The 18,298-nt window shown below is 37.9% G+C and overlaps 1 protein-coding gene across 1 annotated transcript in view; it reads right to left on the bottom strand.

The window, feature by feature from the left end:
- The window catches only part of dlc1 (DLC1 Rho GTPase activating protein), a 112,310-nt gene that overhangs the window by 13,448 nt on the left and 80,564 nt on the right, over nucleotides 1–18,298 (bottom strand). Inside the window, exons 7-8 of the mRNA XM_039674679.2 lie at nucleotides 1,709–1,780; nucleotides 616–697 (exon numbers count right to left, since the gene is read on the bottom strand). Coding sequence (XP_039530613.2) covers nucleotides 616–697; nucleotides 1,709–1,780 — 154 coding nt within the window. The remainder of the gene's footprint in view (nucleotides 1–615; nucleotides 698–1,708; nucleotides 1,781–18,298) is intronic.

Below are 18,298 nucleotides of genomic sequence, written 5' to 3'. Positions count from 1 at the left end.
GAGGGGGGCAGAGAGGAGAGAGCAAGAGATAGAGATACGGACTGAGATAGAAAAACATGAGAAGAGGATGAGAGAGGTGGGAGCCAAGCCCGATAATGAGCTGCTGAGGGATAAACTTCAGATTAAGGAGGAAGACAGACGGACGGAGAATTAAAAAGGAAGAAAGAAATCTCTAGTGGCGACAACAATACAACAAAAGAGATGGAAAGCTTATCCCAGAAGCCACCTGGTTGGTGTCATGTGACCCTGAGTAAGGGGGGAATGTGTGTTTGTCTGCACTGGGGGGCTGGCACCAGAAAATGGCCTCCAGATGTCTGTGAGCTCCAGCTGGTCTCTGATGGACCACTCATGGAGTGAAGACACTAAGTCCTGCACTTTCTCTTTCTTTCTTTAAATTGTTCTAAGAAGAGTCAGTTTATATATAGAACTGAACTCTACAAATGATAACAATCAGCTCCTTATTAAAGCAAGAAGTAAGAAAACCAACTATTTTTGTCTAGATTAAAAGATTCGATTTTTTTCTAGTCTTAACATTGTATTATACAAAGTTGTAGAGCCATTCTCTGGGGGAAAAATGGGAAAAAACCCGTGCCTATGAGTAAATGTGTGTCTCACCTGCACAAGGCTTCTATAGCATCTTGATCCAAGAAGTCATGATCTCTGGTAACTGATGAAATCTCAATCGGAAACCGACCATCTGAAAGAGAAAGAGAAAACAGAAATGAATTTAAAAAATACATTTAATATAAAGAGGATGGGGACCCAATCAACAGACTGAAGTGTATGTGTGTAAGGGGGTGGCAGCAAGTGGATGTGTGCCTGCCCTCTGTCTCACACACGCACACACAAACCTCCCCTCCTCCGGTGTTGAAAAGGTAGAGGAAGTACATCTAGCCAGCCAAACAAACACAGCTGCAATACTGCAGCGCTCAACAGCGGGAGGTGTGTGTGTGTGTGTGTGTGTGTAGGAGGGGGTGTTGGAATCCCAATAAGTGCTCAGCAACCCTCAGAAATCCCAGACGGTCATTATTACGTAAGTTCATTAATTAGATTTTTTTTGTGAAACTTTACAACTTTACAACTTTTCAAGACCATATAACTGGTATGTACTTGAGTCTGTACGAGTGAGAAAGTGATACAATATAATTATTCTATTGTCTTACAGAATACCTTTTCCTTACTGTACTGGCTCTCTTATCTATAGTGCGGCAATCATGACAGTTGGTCACACAATTCAGATTCTGAAACAGATAACATGCCTCTCTCATGGCACAATGGCAGGAGGAGGTCGCAACCTGAGGTGTGGCGTTATCTGACATACTGTATCTATGATCCTGTGCGAGTTATATAAGACTGTGGTTTTCATTAATAAATAAAAAAGGTTTATTTTTTAGATGAACAAGAACATTTTTGAGTGCTGAAGTCAATGGTAAATTGTGATGCTGATCACATTTACAGTTTTACAGAGTGCAAATTTGCATTTAAAGAATAATATGACGATTAAGACGTCACATATTTAGCCTTTTGCCTGTTTATTGGGAGGACAGGAAATGATAGGGAGAAGATGGGGAAACTGGAATGGGAAATGGCTTGAGGAGCATGTGAACTTGTCAAAGTCAAACCAAAACCACAATTTTAGACAAATGCATGCTAACAAGGCATGCCCTTTGGTCGGGAATGGGTGATGTTGGAAAGTCAAGGGTCCCACCTTCATAAAGCTGAGCATACTGTGGAAAACCTGCAGCCCTCAGCCATGTACATGCCTCCTTCGCCTCTATTTCTGTAAGAGAGAGAAAGAGATATTGGCATTTAAAATTCATGAAAATATTAAGCAGAAAGATAATGAAGAAGCATTCATAACCAAATATTTTGAAAAGAAAGACCCACACTTAGTGCTCCCAGCAAACACAGAACATTCCCCTAACGCGTTCCCGAATGGTCCCATGAGGTCATTGTTTTGGGAACCAAACAAGAACGTTAGAGGAACTTTCCATGTAGGTTATTTTTAGGTTCCATTTTTATAACGTAAGGAGAACGTTCCGGGAACATTCCATTAACCTTAAGGGAAAGTTCTAGGAACGTTCTGGAAACCAAAAAAATAACGTTCCCAGAATGTTTCCAGAACATAAATTTGCTTGTTGGGCTGGTTGTCTTGACTTTTCAACTTGGCGCTATAGTGTAATGTTTGAGACAGCACTGCTAATTGGTCGTCCAAAGCAGTCAGAACTGTTGTTGAGGCGGCGGAGAAGTGCCACATCCCCGTCCATTACTGTGAACGGCCCTTTAGATGCCACTTGCCAAATGGCGAACACCACTGAAAGCATCTTGACTCCTTCTGGAGGCCTGTTTGACACAGTGAGGTGTCAGAATTAGAGGTTTAACTGCGATTCTGTCACTAAAGTCGATATTTTTCCTAGCAACACTCGCACCATGTAAATACTTGCTAAAAACGACATATTTGAAATCAAGATGTGGTATACAATTACAAAACCAGTGTTTGAAAGCTGGTCAACAGTCCCAGAAAGTTAATGTCAAGTTGTTGTTTTGTGTGTGCGTGTGTGTTTATCGGACTATGTGATGGTGAATGGGCAGATAATGATCTCAAAGATTGCTGAACTGAACTCAAGCAGGCATGACGCAGGAACTGGCGAGTTACTAAGATCGCTATCATTCCTGATAACCATTGTACCCTTGAGCAAGGCACTTAACCTCAGGTTGCTCCAGGGGGATTATCCCTGTGGTTAATGGACTTTTTTTGCGGGGGGATAAAAAGCTTCTAGACTCTTTATTTCTGTAAAAGTTCTGCATAGACCTCTACACAGACATAGTTCCAATTTAGCACCCTCTAAAGGTTTAACACAGCTAATGTGTCTCTCTGCTGGCCATGCTGTGGTCTATCACAAGCACAATCTATGCAATCACAGCTCACAATAGGTCGTAATCAGCGGAGAGGGACCTCTCGCTTTTCTCGATGGCTAATTGTGCACATTCCAGACTCTACAATTCCAATTATTGTAATTGCAATGACTGCAATGATGCTGTGCACAATTGAAAGACCACCTGAGATAGGTTCCCCTTCATTTCAACAGAAAGAAAAAAAAAAGGCCAGGGATTAGGAGGGGCCAAGGGAAAGAGACGTGTGTATAAAGACACTGCAGACTTTGCCCAGAGGAAAGAACAGAGTCTGTCTCTACTAGCGGGGATACGTGACTCCCCACTGGAACGAGTGCGAGAGTGGCGGCACGCATGACAACAACAAAGGCACGCGATAAGGGAGGTCCTCTGCCCAAGAAGCAGGAGGAGTATTTCAAAACGTGCTTTGACATCAAGAATGGCAATGCGAAAATAACTGCACACATGAATCTCGAATCTCAAGAATCCACATGCACATGGTGGGATTCCTTTCAAGCAACTGACAGAACGTTGCCCGAAAGCGCTTTTTAGGAGTTCGTGAACTTTGAAGAATTTCCTACACTTAAAATAATGACATACTTTTCTGGTATGGTCTGTAATGAGCGCCGTGGCTTCCTGTGTAAGTGTGTGTGTAGACATATGTGTGTTTGCACTGGCTAGGCACCACTTAAGACCATCCAGCTGCAAGAATGTTAGAAGACTGTATGCATTTAAATGTAAATGATGAAGAGACACACAAACACACACAGGCTCCACAGCAGTGTCTCACAGACTGGCTTTTCCTTTCATTAGCAAGGTAACCACCCCCCAACCCCCGCCTGGTCACAATGGGCCGCTATCACACAGGTGCCTGTCTGACACCAACGGTAAATAAGGCTCTCTTAACTGAGACGGCATCACAAAAAATCATGCAGAGACATATGAGATTACTGGGGTCTTTTCTCAGGAGAACTGTGTTTCCCATCCATGTCCCTGAAGGCATCCTAACACTACACATTTCAAACTCTTTCTAATTAAACACATCTGAATCACCTTATCTGCACATTAGACTTCGAGACCTGAAATGGAGAGGTCAGAAAGGGGAAACATCCAAAATGTGTTCTGTTGCAGTCCCTCCAGGAACAGGGTTGGAAACACTGGTCTAAAGTTATAGTAACATTTAACATTGCTCAGTAAAATTGTGTGGGAAAAGTCGTCAATCCCATTGGATTCCATGTGATCAGGAGCTTCGGCTGAGGGTCATTGTTTGTGTATAAGATGATCACTTAAATTCTCTGCATTCACCAACAGAAAGCTGCTTGGTTTGAAAGTGTCTTCTGTGTGAGCAGTGCTTTATACATCTTTACTCTATACTGACAGTGGACAATAAATGTTTTTGCGTGCAACATTCTGCTGACATTTCGCTAATGTGACTGCACCTTATGAAAAGGGAAACATAACTCTTTGTTTAATCTATATAAGAAACAATTGAGTTATTAAAGATATCTGATTTGAGACTTTTCTATCCAAAGCGCAGTACAGGCGACATTCATCACAGTTGTACATCCAAAACACACTCAAACATGCTGTCTTTATGAAGATATACACGTATAAACACACTTGAGAAGTTGTTTCACACTCTCTCACACTAATGGATGTCACGTAGATGAGCACAGGCTGTTTTTTCGCCATCTCAGCACTCAAAGCAGTACAAACACTCTTAATTTTCGAATATGGGATGCAAGCTTAGAGTTTTTTTTTTTTGTACGCACGTCGCATCCTGTGCTCTCCCCGCAAGTCTGTGCGGATCCCCACGGCAGGCGGAGACCACACTTCCCTTGCCTTTCCGAGGCCGACGGGAAGCCAATAAGAGTGGTTCATTCCACAGTTGCCATGGTCACTTTGGAGGACACACCTCCTTTTGTTCAAGGCCAGATAATGGAGGCCTTCAGCGCCAACACAAACACAGAGAACGCCTTACATCCTGTAACACACACATGGAATGTCGAACATTCGACCTCAGAGAAAATGAGAAATAGGTTGAACCTCCCCAGTAACGTAAACAGCCTTTGATTCTTTCTTGATTGTCAAGTAGATGCATTTATATCTAAAGGAAACTATATTTCAGATACAAACACATCAGATTGAGCAACTGAACTAGCATTGTGTTGAGAGCCAGACTGACGTCAGTATTACTTCATAGAGTTGGATGTTCTAAAACGTTATCCTCTTAATATGACGCCCAGTATTCCGAGCCAAGAAAAATACAAAATCAATCCCAGAAGGTCTACATGTCATTATTTCATAGATGTGAAGTGCTATGCAGGTTATGGGTCACTTTAATTGGTTTCGCAACAGTTTAATAACATATAAATAGTGATGATGGAAAAAAAGACATAAACAAGAATCCAAGTTAAAGTAGCCAATGGTTGACCGTATGGCTGAATAGCTGAAAGTCAAATCTAGAACTCATGAAGGGTGATGGTCGATATAATGCCGACATATAATACAAATCATATTTAAAAATAGCCAAATTGATATGAACACTTATCTTACACAATATTAAATAATATAATCCATTAAAAACGCTGTTGGAAGATTATGGTAGAACAAAAATCTTGCTGAATTGGATGCTTTTTCCTTCCCATATTTTCTCTGAAAACCATGTTCTTTCATCAAATAGTTTTGATTTAGTGTTTTAAAACAGTGCAGATAAAAGGGATCTAGCAGTCAACACCGCCATCTCCCACATCTTTTCCTCTCTCTTCATCAGCCTTAATCTGAAATCCATCTGTTTCATATCTTGGTGCCAGCCACCTAGTGGATGCATGACCTGCGACCTCTTCAACGCCACGGAGACCCAATTCAAGCACACAGGATGTCTAGGCGGGATCCGTCACAGAAACATGTGCCTTTGTGCATTCTACTTTCATCAAAGCATACAATATTTCCTCCACCTAATGCTTCCGTTTTTATCTAATGAATGAAAGTTTTGATATATGTTGATGAGAGAGCAGGAAGAGACAGACAAGACAGAAGACAAAGAAGCAAACTACAGCCTCCAGACCCGGAGAAAGACAAACAGACAGACGTAATCTCTTGGGATAACGTCTTATGAACCCGGCTAAAGTTGAATTCCTGCTAGCTGGACCTTTTTTTGCCGCTTCTAAAATTACCCTTCTTCCTCCTCTCTTCTCTCTCCTCCTTGTCCTCTTTTTCCTGTCACAGGAAGTTCTCACAATCGCTGGCCGAGGGTTCCTCAGAATGGGAGGGAGGAGGTTTAACCTGTGTTTATGAATGCTTGTGTGTTTAAGCGAGTTTGTGCTGCTATGGAACCAGAATCCATCCAACACTCTGAAATATAAATTTTCCAAAAGGTTTTCACAGCAATGCCATAGAAGAAAAAATAGGTTTCCCAATAACCTTTAAGTGGTCAGATTTTAAAATAACTTTTTTTCTTAATGTGAAGAGAATTTTAATACAAAGAGCTCTTTTTCACTGTAAATAACCTTTTTGTGAAATGGAAAGGTGCCATGAATGTTAAATGTTCTTCATGGCTCTATCAACGCCAATAAAGAACCTTTATTTTTTTTTTAGAGTGAACGCAGATTAAATGTCATAACCAGGTTTCAAATGTCTGTTGGTTCATTTTTTAAGGCTTTAAGCTGTGCTATTCTAGTTAAAGAGTCCCTGTTTCAAATGAACAGCACACAAACATCAATATCTGTCTTTGAGCGGTGCTAGAAGGAATTTTATCAACGATTCATGTGACATGATGTCCTACTTTCTAAACTCCCTCCAAGACACTAAGCTCTTTATCTTTCATCTTTCCACACATACACTTTAAATCTGCAGATCAAGAGGAGTCATACATCATTTGTTGAGGATCACACATATCATATTTTGGCATGGCCTTATACAGACATATGGGGGTAGAGAGTGAGAATCAGGTAGCTCTGAAAATGAGAAGACCCCCTCCATCTGGTTACAAACACAGGGGATCATGGGATCATAATCGTAGGGTTACACCATTCTCACAGTCACTCAACACCACCATCCCAACCACCTACACACACTTTGCCAGATGGGTCCATTTATGCCTGCTGTGGACTTTCTGACAGATTTAAGCATTAGCTATCACTGACCTAGAGCCAGCTTGGCCAGGTCTGGTGACTGGACACTTTGTGCAACGCAAGGCTGATCTCGGGTCAGATGATTAGATACGCTTAATGATATGTCACCCTATCCATTTCATCTATGATCAAAAGATAACTTAAACTGGTGGAGAAAGAAAGACCCTCATTTAATACCACAGAGGGCTTCTTACATACTTGTTACCTAAGCAATCAGACAGTTCTCAGGAGACAATAAGGGAGAGTTGTGACAGAAAACCTGCCTATGATTCAAGAATGCTTTTATATAAAAGTTTCAATGGATTTGGGGCCATGTAGAGGGTTTAAGAATGTGTGTATGAGTTTCAAGGCTCTTTACTTATGTGTGTCAATTCTGCTGACCACAACCATGACCTTAGATTATGAGGTGGTGCATGTATATCTTCAAAGTGACATGTTTTAAGCATGGCATTCTTTCCTTTGGCTCCTCACTGACCTGCTTTCTGCCTTATCATCTGGAGTTAACATGACCCCAAGTTTATCAACCTCTGCATAGATAGAAAAAGAGAAAAAAAGAGAAAAAAAATGCAACCTCCAACAAAAACAATATTAAGTGTAAACCAGTAAACTAGCTAACCATGTTTTTTTTATTTATTTATTTTTTAATAATGTATATTGCTTTAGTTTAGTTAGATTCGTGGTGTGTACATTTATAAGTAAAGAAATGTCGGTACTAATGTTTCATTTTTTTAGTTTGTATTATTGTCAGTCCGATATCTGATCAGAAAACGCTCAAGCATCGCACTGCTGCTGTGCTCAGGTGATCTCGACTTCTGTCAGTGTCAATTGAACTCATTCTGTCTAGCTTTTAATCTAACTTTTTTTTTCTTGGCAAATAAAGCGCTTTTTCAAAACACCATAAAGTAAAGGACAGCCACCGATCAAGACAAGAATGCATTAGTGCGCCTTCAGAATCAGAGGACCACAGCTACGTGCTCTTTGGCAATGGCATCTTTGAGCAAAACCTCCCCCAAGTCTCTGCATGAATGAGAGCGCGTAGACCAACACTGACGAAACACTCTTATCTCCGAACTATCTGAAATCAACATAAAACCAATGGTTTCGGTGAGCGTGATGGAAGATTAGTTTTCGGACAGTCTGGAGCGCCGGTGGCGCATGAAACCAATCACGCACCACCCAGATAATTGCAACTCAACACTTTAGGACGAAAAGAAAATCTGCAGCGGAATAACTAATGAAAGAGCACTACAATCATCCCATATTTTATTAAGATCTCTAAATGCACCCTCAAATGAAAACCAATACAAATACTTTTTGCGCTTTTATTTATGATGTCCATTACAATAATAAATTATTGTTGGGCGATAATTCTGAAATATAACTGCCCCAATGGTTCAGACTGCTTGCAATCTTTCGTTGGCCAGTTACAGGTCCCAAAATATAGGCAACATAGAAAAGCTTATATATATTGCAAAACTGTAAAACCACTTCTAGTAAACCAGTGGTATTAAAACAACTGTCCAATGGACATCATATTAACATTACAAATTATATGACTTGTCTTATCGATGTAGCCTAATCTAATCACTTCAAGTCAAGTAAAAGTCTTATTTCTGTCGTTTAAGTATGATGTGAGTATCTAATCACACAATACATTTTGATTTAGGCTAGGTGCCACCAAATGACAAACAAGTTCAAAAGTAAAAAGTGTTGGATCTGCGTCTAAAGATTCAACTCTTTAGACTCAACAGAGAGACAAGTTTGAAAGAGTTACAGTCAATTAAGGTATAGTTATTATTAAACATAAGTATGTCTACTTACGAGTAAGGATCATGTTATGTTTTCTATAAATCGTGAGAGTCCTGTTGCGATATGCTTCAGGAGTCCTCTTCGTTTTATTCCAACATTACAGCGAAGCTCGCATGTATTCCAATAGTCTGAAGTGAATTCGCAAATTCTATAATAGTAATAATAATACAAACGTTCCACCGAACTAAACAACGTTTATAGAAGGTCCAAAGACCAAAGAGGAAAATTGTAAATCCATGACTTATTTCCTTTCCTGTCTGCCCAGGGCAAAAAAAAATAAAATAAAAATCCCTTCAGAGAGCTGTGTCTGTGAACGGACTTGTCCGCGTGTGAATGTGAATGAACAGACTGATTCACTGTTTAGGAATGGGAGGCCGGAGAATGCTCCACCTCCCCGCCCAGGACAGCCTCAGGTGGGCTTTCGCTGCTCTAGACGGGGAGGTGGAGCTATCATTCAATTGCCAAAGCCTATTTATCGGCATGTTTTTATGCACACAATAAAATAGTGACAGGAAAATAACAATAATAATTAAAAATGTAGAAATGTTAATAATAATGCTAAGTAAATTAAGCACTCAACAATATAATACACATTACAAGACTTGACGCTAGGCCTATAATAAATATATTTTAAATACAGCAACCGAATGGTTTTCGTTTGCTGAATGATGCAAAGTGGTTATAGGCCACAAAAAGTGAAATTGTATTATGTATTCATGATTTAGGATTAACATTTATCCTTTTAATCCTTTTACAAGGATTTAGGCTTAATTGCACACAACCAATTTGATTAAATTGTTAATTCATACAAATTAATTATGATACATAAAACTAGCCTAAAGATAAACACCACTGCGCGCAAAACGCATTGGCGATTTAGGCTAATTAATTCGCACTATTCTTACAGTCTGCTATATTTATAATTTACTGGTCTACTCCTTGCCTGTCTTTAATCTAAAATGCCCTCTCTCCCTATTTAAAAGCGAAATTCAAATCATCCAAAAGAGAGAGTGTGGGTTCGAATAGCCTACTGTTCATTTGGCTGAACGACATTGTTTTGCTTAACTTTAAACTGTAATTAAAACGGCGCGCCGTTAGCATATCATTAGAGATCGTCATTAAGTAGTGGGTCCGTTTGAAAGCCGCTATTGTGGGACATGATGTTGTGAAAGGGGAAGACAATGAGTCCGTTCTGCTATGGTAATTCCAACAAGCCCCATCAACAGGCGTCCCTGATCCTGGTCTCTTCCCGCACGCACGCACGCACGCTCATGGTGCTGCGGTGCAACAGTAACTTTGCACAGTAAAGCAAGACTTTCTATTGTGTGAGGAGCTCTTATTGAGATCAAACAAGCTTAAGGTCCTCTCTCATGCTTCCTGCTTTAGAAGTCAAAAGAAAGTCACGTTCACTTCCTTTTGCCGGTTCAATTAAAATTAACACAAAGAATGCAGACCTATTCATGTAAGCCAGAAGTAGCCTATATGGTTTATATAATTAAGCTATGTTCATAATGGAATAAGTTTGTTTAATGGTTACAGAATACAATCTGACAATAACTATTTTAAAAAAAGAGATGTATGCTATTTGAGAAAAGAAATGTAAAAACTTGCAAATAGTATTTTTTTTATATAATTTTGCATAATTCAGCAACTGCTGTTCAGTTACCACTTTGGAAATAATATTTTATTTTTATGTATATTTATTTTAATTGATTGGAGTCCGAAAGGAGAATTTTACAGATATTCAGTTATTATTCATCATGCAAAATGGCATTCTGAATATGCAGATTTATCATGGAATAATCAGAGCACATTATGCTATCCCATAAAGCCATGCAAGTGGCCTTCACAGTGTACATTATATACTGATAAAACAACGCATTCTCACCCCAAGGCGTCACCTTTGACCATGTTTCAATTTTTGACGAGAATGGGCTGGATAAAAAGGATGTTAGTCTATGCTGAGCATAACCTCTTTAATTTCTCTTGTCCCTGTGTGTATCATGTCTGACTCACAAGGAAAAACTTATGTATGCAGAGGAAAATTGCCTTACTTGTGGAATCTCTACATCAGCCTTTATTCCTCACTCTCCAGAAATTCAGCAACTGCATTCAGACATGCCAGATAGACTGAGTGAGAGATGTGTGTGGTTTTGAAACTGACTCACTAGATTCTTTTCCTGTCTGTCATGTGTATGCCTGCACCTATTCTTTCACTCCACCCTGGCAATACTATTATAAAACATAAAACGATTTAATTCTTAAAGGCACACTATTTAACTTTTTTGTTCAAAATTAACAAAATTTAAATGAGTAAAAACATTATCAATCCTTCTTTCAAAACGTGTTTTTGTCTTACATTGATTCACTATGGAAAGAAGTCTTTATGTTGGATGGTTTTCGTGGGAAATTGCATACATACTTGGCACTTTAGTATAGAAGTGGCATTATTGGAGAAAGTTAAAGGAGCATGCTAAATCTGGAACCTCCAGTGATTCACACGTAAAAAAAAAAAAAAAAAAAAAAAAAAATCTGAACAGAAGAGAGTCTGGCAAAAAAAGAGAATGTGCCATGCAGAGCTCGTAATAAAACGTGAATCAACATGATCTAATGTTAACAAATGGAATCATATTGTAAAGTGTTACAAATAAAATAAATAAATAAAATATTCACATTAATTAAAAATCTGTTTTCGGTAATTCTGTAAGTCCTTCTAATTCGGAAAAAAAGGCATTTTAAAGAATGTTTTTGTCCATATAATGAATGTCAATGGGCTCCTTCCAACTATCTTCCAATGAATGAAAAAAAATACATTTTAAAATAATATATATATATATATATATATATATATATATAGTTTACTTCTCATCTATTCATTAATGCTGTGTTTTTGGAGATATAAAGCACTTTTGTATCCATATACCACATAATTCCTCAACTACACCATTAGATTGCATATGAAATATTATTTTTTTTATGATACATTGCATTTATGCTCTAGTACTAGGCCTTCATTTCTGTGTAATAATTTTCAGATTTATGCCGAGATAATTATTTATGATGTTTTTTTTTTGACACATGAAGAAAATATATTTAGTTTTTATATTTATGAGATTGTAAAATAAATAAAAATATTTATTGTTAGTAAATGATAACTGTATTTTCATTTTTGGGTATACTATTCCACATTTTGTGTGTGCCGGCAAAAACAAAGGCAATGTCCAAGTGCACTAAAAATGTCACCAATGGTTTGAGCAAAAATTCCAACTTCTAAAAATGTGGTGCACAGAAAATGGACAGTGGAAATGGCCTGAACTGAAATTATATTTTGTGGACATTATATTTAGCAGAGTGCTTTTGCAAATTAAAGGAGCATATAAGAGACGCCACCCTAACACTGTCTGACGTTCACATCCTGTACCTTTACTCCCACAATGCTTTGCCTCGCACAGAAACCGCTCAGAATTTAGAAGTTTGTATTTATATGAGTGAATGTGAACACCTTTATTTACTTTATAAGGCTATAGTTCTCATTTTATACAAAAGACAGTAACAAATGAACATAGTACTTTTGAATGTATGTGTGTGCATATTTCACAATGGGCCACAAGAGAAAATCCCAAAGTAAGACAAGGGGAAGCTACAGAAGAATATAATTGTTATTATCAGCTATTTATAAACCAGCACAGGCTCAAAACAATCAGAAATAGAACTGAGCAGGTGTGAGCGTGTGGAAGTAAGCTGATATATTTTTGTTTGCGATTGTGCATGCTAAACAAATGGGGACCTTGTGCATTAGTACATACTGTATTTCTTCAGAGCACATAAGCTGGATATGTATGTACAGAATGTGCCAGCGTTAATATCCAGAGAATAAAAACAGGAAAAAGCCACATACCTCTTACCTTGTTCTTACTGATACATCTCAGCCTCTCCCACTTCCACACAAACATGTGTACACTGACAACAACAAAGACACACATACAGTAGCCTACACACTTCCTAATCCTAAAATTAGAGCTCATTTTTATTTTTAGACTTAAACATCGTAAAACGAACAGCTATTGAAAATATATGTTAGATGAAGCTATATTTTTTTTTCTCATTTGTTTAATTAAATTAGTTTTACACTATAAACACTAAAATGCTCATTTAAAAATGCTTATGTTAAATAATTTTCTTAAACTTTCTTAATAGCTGGGTTTCAGTCAAGTGATTATGATGACACGTGGAATTCAGATGGAGGGCAGGGACTGAAGAGCACAATGTTTGTCATATAGCGTACTATGTGACTCTAAAGGATGAGAATGCGTTGAAATAACTCTTTGCATAAAAATTTGCACACACTTTGTCTTAAAACACATTAAAAACACCACATATACATATAAACAACATTAAAAGCTTGATATTCACCACAGGGGGACTGTATTTTGAAAGTACTTTTTTAAAAGTAGTATATGGTAACACTTTAATAAGTTCTTAATTGTTAACAAAATAATTTGCAATACATTTTCATAGCAATTTTAACCTTCGTTAATGCTATGTAAATGTTAAAATACAACTGTTCACTGTTTGCTCAAGTTCTAAGTGCATAACGTATGTTAACAGAAACAACTTTTGCACTTGAAAATATACTAGCAAATGTTGAAATGAACTAAGATTAACAAATGTCAAATAATTATTCATTCTTAGTTCATGTTGGCAGATTATTTGTTCCAGAAACATTTTGTGCTCGTTTATGGAAACTCTCTGAAGGGAGGGTGGGATCTTCTGCTTTCAAAGCTTGCTAGTCTCTCTGTAAATTGCCTACCTTTAATGTTAACTTTACTACTATTTTTGTTCAAAAGCCTATTATTTTGATTTTTATTATAGTTCATGTGTTCCTCGTAGTTCCAAGTATTCAGTCCCTAGTTTTCCAAGTATTCTCTTGTTTGTTACTATAGTTTCTGATTATGTTCTCCACCCATTTATGAATCATTATTCTGTCTGTTTATACTCCTTGGTCCCTTCAGTTCATGGTCAGTTATTGTCTTTGTTTGAAAAGCTGCATTTGCGCTTGCCTTTACCTTCATGTTTTGAGCGATCTTCTTGTTTAATTTATAAAAAACTCTTTCTTTCTCTCTTTCTCTCTTTCTTTCTTTCTTTCTTTCTTTCTTTCTTTCTTTCTTTCTTTCTTTCTTTCTTTCTTTCTTTCTTTCTTTCTTTCTTTCTTTCTTTCTTTCTTTTTCTTTCTTTCTTTCTTTCTTTCTTTCTTTCTTTCTTTCTTTCTTTCTTTCTTTCTTTCTTTCTTTCTCTCTCTCTCTCTCTCTCTTTCTTTCTTTCTCAAAAAAAAAAAAAAAAAAAAAAAAACGTACTGAATCCAAACATTTGAGCACCAGTGTAACAGACATTCATTGATTCATTCTGAACTGACATCTGGATATGAAATCAAATTTTCAATTTTTGTAATTGTAATTGGCTATAATTTTTTTTAAATAATTTTGAATATACGCTTGCTATTAGATTTGCTGACTTGCAAAATTTCCCTACATTTTCTGAAGGTAATGCCATTTATAACTGGATGCTTTGGCAGTTCCCCAATCCATTCCTGATTTTTCCATGAGCTAAGCGGTCTTACGTGTATCAGAGGCATTAGTGTACACAGCTGTTATGGAGATATATACAGAGTGCAGAGATGGAGGACTTCTGGCTCTCCTCAGAAACTGTCTGGAATCCAAGAGGCCCTGAGGGAGATGACTGAGATAGACTCTCCAACATGGACTCAATGGATTTTTGACAAGTCTGAGATTCTGAATTTTTGCCCATAATAGGGGTTAAAAGGTGAATGCACGTCTTATTGCGAATGAACGATGATTATGTCTAAGCATGTGTTGCAGAGCCACATGCATGTCTATATCTAACAAATGTTTAGCGGTAACAGTGGTGGTATTCACAGGCCGTCGGCCACGAAGAGATGAGCCAGGCATGGCATTCACTCAAGAAGCAAACATTCATTACTGTGTATGAGTGAGAAAGTCACTTAAGGTTACAGGCTAACCTAGTAGTTTTATGAAGTTAGCAACTATGGGAAGGAAAATTATAATGTTTATGCATTTTTACTTTATAGACTTGAGAAATATGATTCAATATTAACAATATAGTAATATTGTTGAAATCACATTTGAGCTGTGTGCCTTGGAAAACTCGACCATGCTCACCAAAAATACCTTCTACGGTATTCAGGTAAATCAAATAAATCACTGTCCTCCACAGGTCTCCCTTCCAACTTTACGTGCAATGATTTTAAGCATACCCAAAGTATACCATTAGCTTAGTTTAGATGATCTGACTACAAATCAGGTACAAGGCTACTCATCCCTGTTCGGTATTGATACCATCCAGTATTAAGATGAGTTTTGGTAGATCTGATAGACGAGGGAGACTGCCGTTTACACCTGGTGTTTTAATTCTTCTCTTTTATTCACTTTCAACCACTTCAACCGTGTCTAAGGGTGGGTAAATGTATGATCTTTCGAAGAAATAAGCTTACACAGAGAGCAGCAGCTTTCATGTCTACTCTGACAGCTGCAAGACCATGGCAAACGCAGTGAGTGAGTGTTAGAAATCAGGAATATCTAGAGAACATTGTGTTTGGTATGTTTTTCTAGCCTAGAAATCTAGACGCACCCTAGCGGCATCAAAAATTATTTCACAGTCAGTGTGGTCTAGCAACTCTCCATAGACGTTTTAGCTGGAAAAACCAAACTCTGGTCAGGCCAATCACATCGTGTATAGAGTCGGCAGGCGGGCTTAACATAATGACGACAGGGTTGCGACGGTTCACTGCTACTTGAAAACAAAGAATGGCTGCTGCAGGTGAATAGCTGTCTTTCGATTCGGCTTTAACCACTACTCTGGATGATTTGAATTTAAGGTTTTCTTTGAAACCAGAACAAAGAACAGCACTTTGGGTCATTTATGGATACGGATACGGTAAAAGTTTAATATTTCAACTTGCTCCGCTGGTGGGAAAATGCATGGGACTCTGATTGGTTGTAGCGCTATCCAATTGCGTGCAGAGAGAATTTAAAAGACATCCGTTTATCCCGCCCCTCGGATTGAGCCCTGTCAATGATGAGTTCCTAGACCTTACATCTTGATGTAGGTCTGGCATGCCAGTCTAATGTTTTCTCATCTTCAAGCGGCAAAATTAAAATCCTAAAAGTAAAAATTAAAAAGTCTTTTGTGGCTGTTCGATGTTCGAACACATTCAACCATATGAGAGTCCAGGAAAGCATCCAGTCTAAGGCATTTTCGACTACTTCTGAAAGTGGTCGGAATTGGACGAGCTCAGTATGTTGTATATCCCGTTTCCACCTGTATTTAGCGTCGTCCACTTGTGATACGATCAACCAAAATGCATCTTAATACCATGCAGGTGTAAACAAGGGCATAATTGTAAGGCTCAACATACACAATGTGTCAAAACAGGCTTAATTTGATTTAAACAAGTATATAATACAAGTAAATACAAATAAAAAGTAAAGGTGGAGTCACATTAGCAAATTTTTGTTAAAATTTGCTGACAAAAAGGTTAATCGTTTACTGTCAATTAGTGTGGCAATATATGAAGCAGAGCTTACACGGAAGTTATTTTTAAACCAAGCAGCGTTCTGTTGATCTGGGGTGCGTTTCCCAAAAGCAAAGTTAGCCAACTATGGTCGCAAGTTCTAGCTAGTTGATTTCTTCAACGATGCGCCCGAACTATGGTAGTGAAGCAGTGAGTTACGTCGTTGTAAGTGAAACGCACCCCACTGTGATGGATTTGCGTGACTATGCCCTTGTGCGAAAAATTCACGATTGCATGGATTCCTATTGAAATGAGTGTTTTTCGCACAAAAATTCACTGAATAACTGTAAATGTGACCAAGAAAGACAAACATCTCTCTTGAAGAGATGTTCTTCAAGAGAGATGTAGAAACAACTAGAAGTAACTTTCCTTAAACAAAAAATTATGAATGAATAGAATAAGAAAAAATGCTTTACAATTTGTTGTTGGCCAGTTCATGATATCTAATGCCTTGAACAGTTGTATATTAGCAATACCGCATTTGTAGTTGTGCTATTAGTTTTGAACAGTAATGAGCCAAACCACAAACATGTTGGTATTCTGTTCACTTGTGTGATATTGAGTATAGGAATGAAACAAATGTTGCTGACATACATGTGTGCAGCAAAAAACAAAGCAACACATGCGCACAATTGCATTACCACTCATTCATAGAAATGTGTATACATGATGGGCAATGGACCCACCTCCAAATAAAGGCTCATATTTTTTCAATTAGTCATGCATGAAGAGAAGAGATTACAGATGGTTTCGTTTAGTCGGCAGACACATGCAGAGACAGTCGGGCATGAGTGTGTGCATGTGTGAATGTGAGCACATTGGAAGCCAGTGAAAAAAGAGATCAAGAGTTCAACATAAGAGCAAAAGATGAAGTAGCCACAGTGATGTTTACTTTTCCACAGCTCAACTGACTTAAGTCTTCTTTTATGTAACTCATATTATCATGAGTCGTTTTTGGATCGCCTCTCCCTTTTTCTCTCCTACTGGGCCTCTGGTAATAATTCAAAAGGTTGTCATCAATCTTGAAATGTCTGATTCTGCCTCATAGATTCTCATCAACACTTTCAGCTGCTTCAGTAGTCTTTGAGTCTTTAGCAGGCATGGTCCATTTCAGATAACTGATGTTTAATAAAGAGATTTGGTAGTGGAGAGATGTAAACAGAGAGACTGGTAAATCTTTCCAGCCTTAACTCACCAAATGATGATAAATATGATTTTGCATGAAGAGATTCTCTAACCTCTAGATCGTAAACTACGGTCAATTTAAAGTCAGAGTTGAAAAAAAAAAAAAAAAAACTCCAGCATAAGCTGAAATGTTTTTTTTATTTTTTTATAAGAGGACTCCTTTAGCATACAGAGAACTGCACTGTTTCATTGCATGTTTTAAAAATACTTCATAGAAGTCTAGTCAGGAAACCACTGGCATACTTTTGCATGACTAATAAAAAACAAACAAATGACTGTGGAGTTAACAAAAAGGAATATTTTGGGCTGTAGTGTAATCCTTGGAAAATTCCGAAGACGCTTGCTTGTTTTATATCAGGGGTTAAATTTTTACATTAAAGAGTGTTCTGGTAACTCTTTAATGTAAAAAAAAAACAAAAAACATATATTTGCAGGTTTATTTTTTTATTTTTTGGTCAATTTATCCCATTTTCTTGTAACACAGTCTCATCCCAAGACGTCATATAACTGACGTCTTTTAACCATACGTCAACATCCGCCTTTTTAGGGTACCCTTAAACGTTGGTTACATGACGATCCCGGGCTGTCATACAACTGACGCTTTACCTTTAACGTCAGCGAGGTGACGGGGTAGGTTTAGGGGTAGGTTTAGGTCTAGGTTTAGGTCTGG

This window comes from Pimephales promelas, chromosome 6 (genome assembly GCF_988280905.1).
Source record: "Pimephales promelas chromosome 6, fPimPro1.hap1.1, whole genome shotgun sequence".
Taxonomy (NCBI): domain Eukaryota; kingdom Metazoa; phylum Chordata; class Actinopteri; order Cypriniformes; family Leuciscidae; genus Pimephales; species Pimephales promelas.
This window is presented reverse-complemented; position numbering and strand designations above follow the sequence as displayed.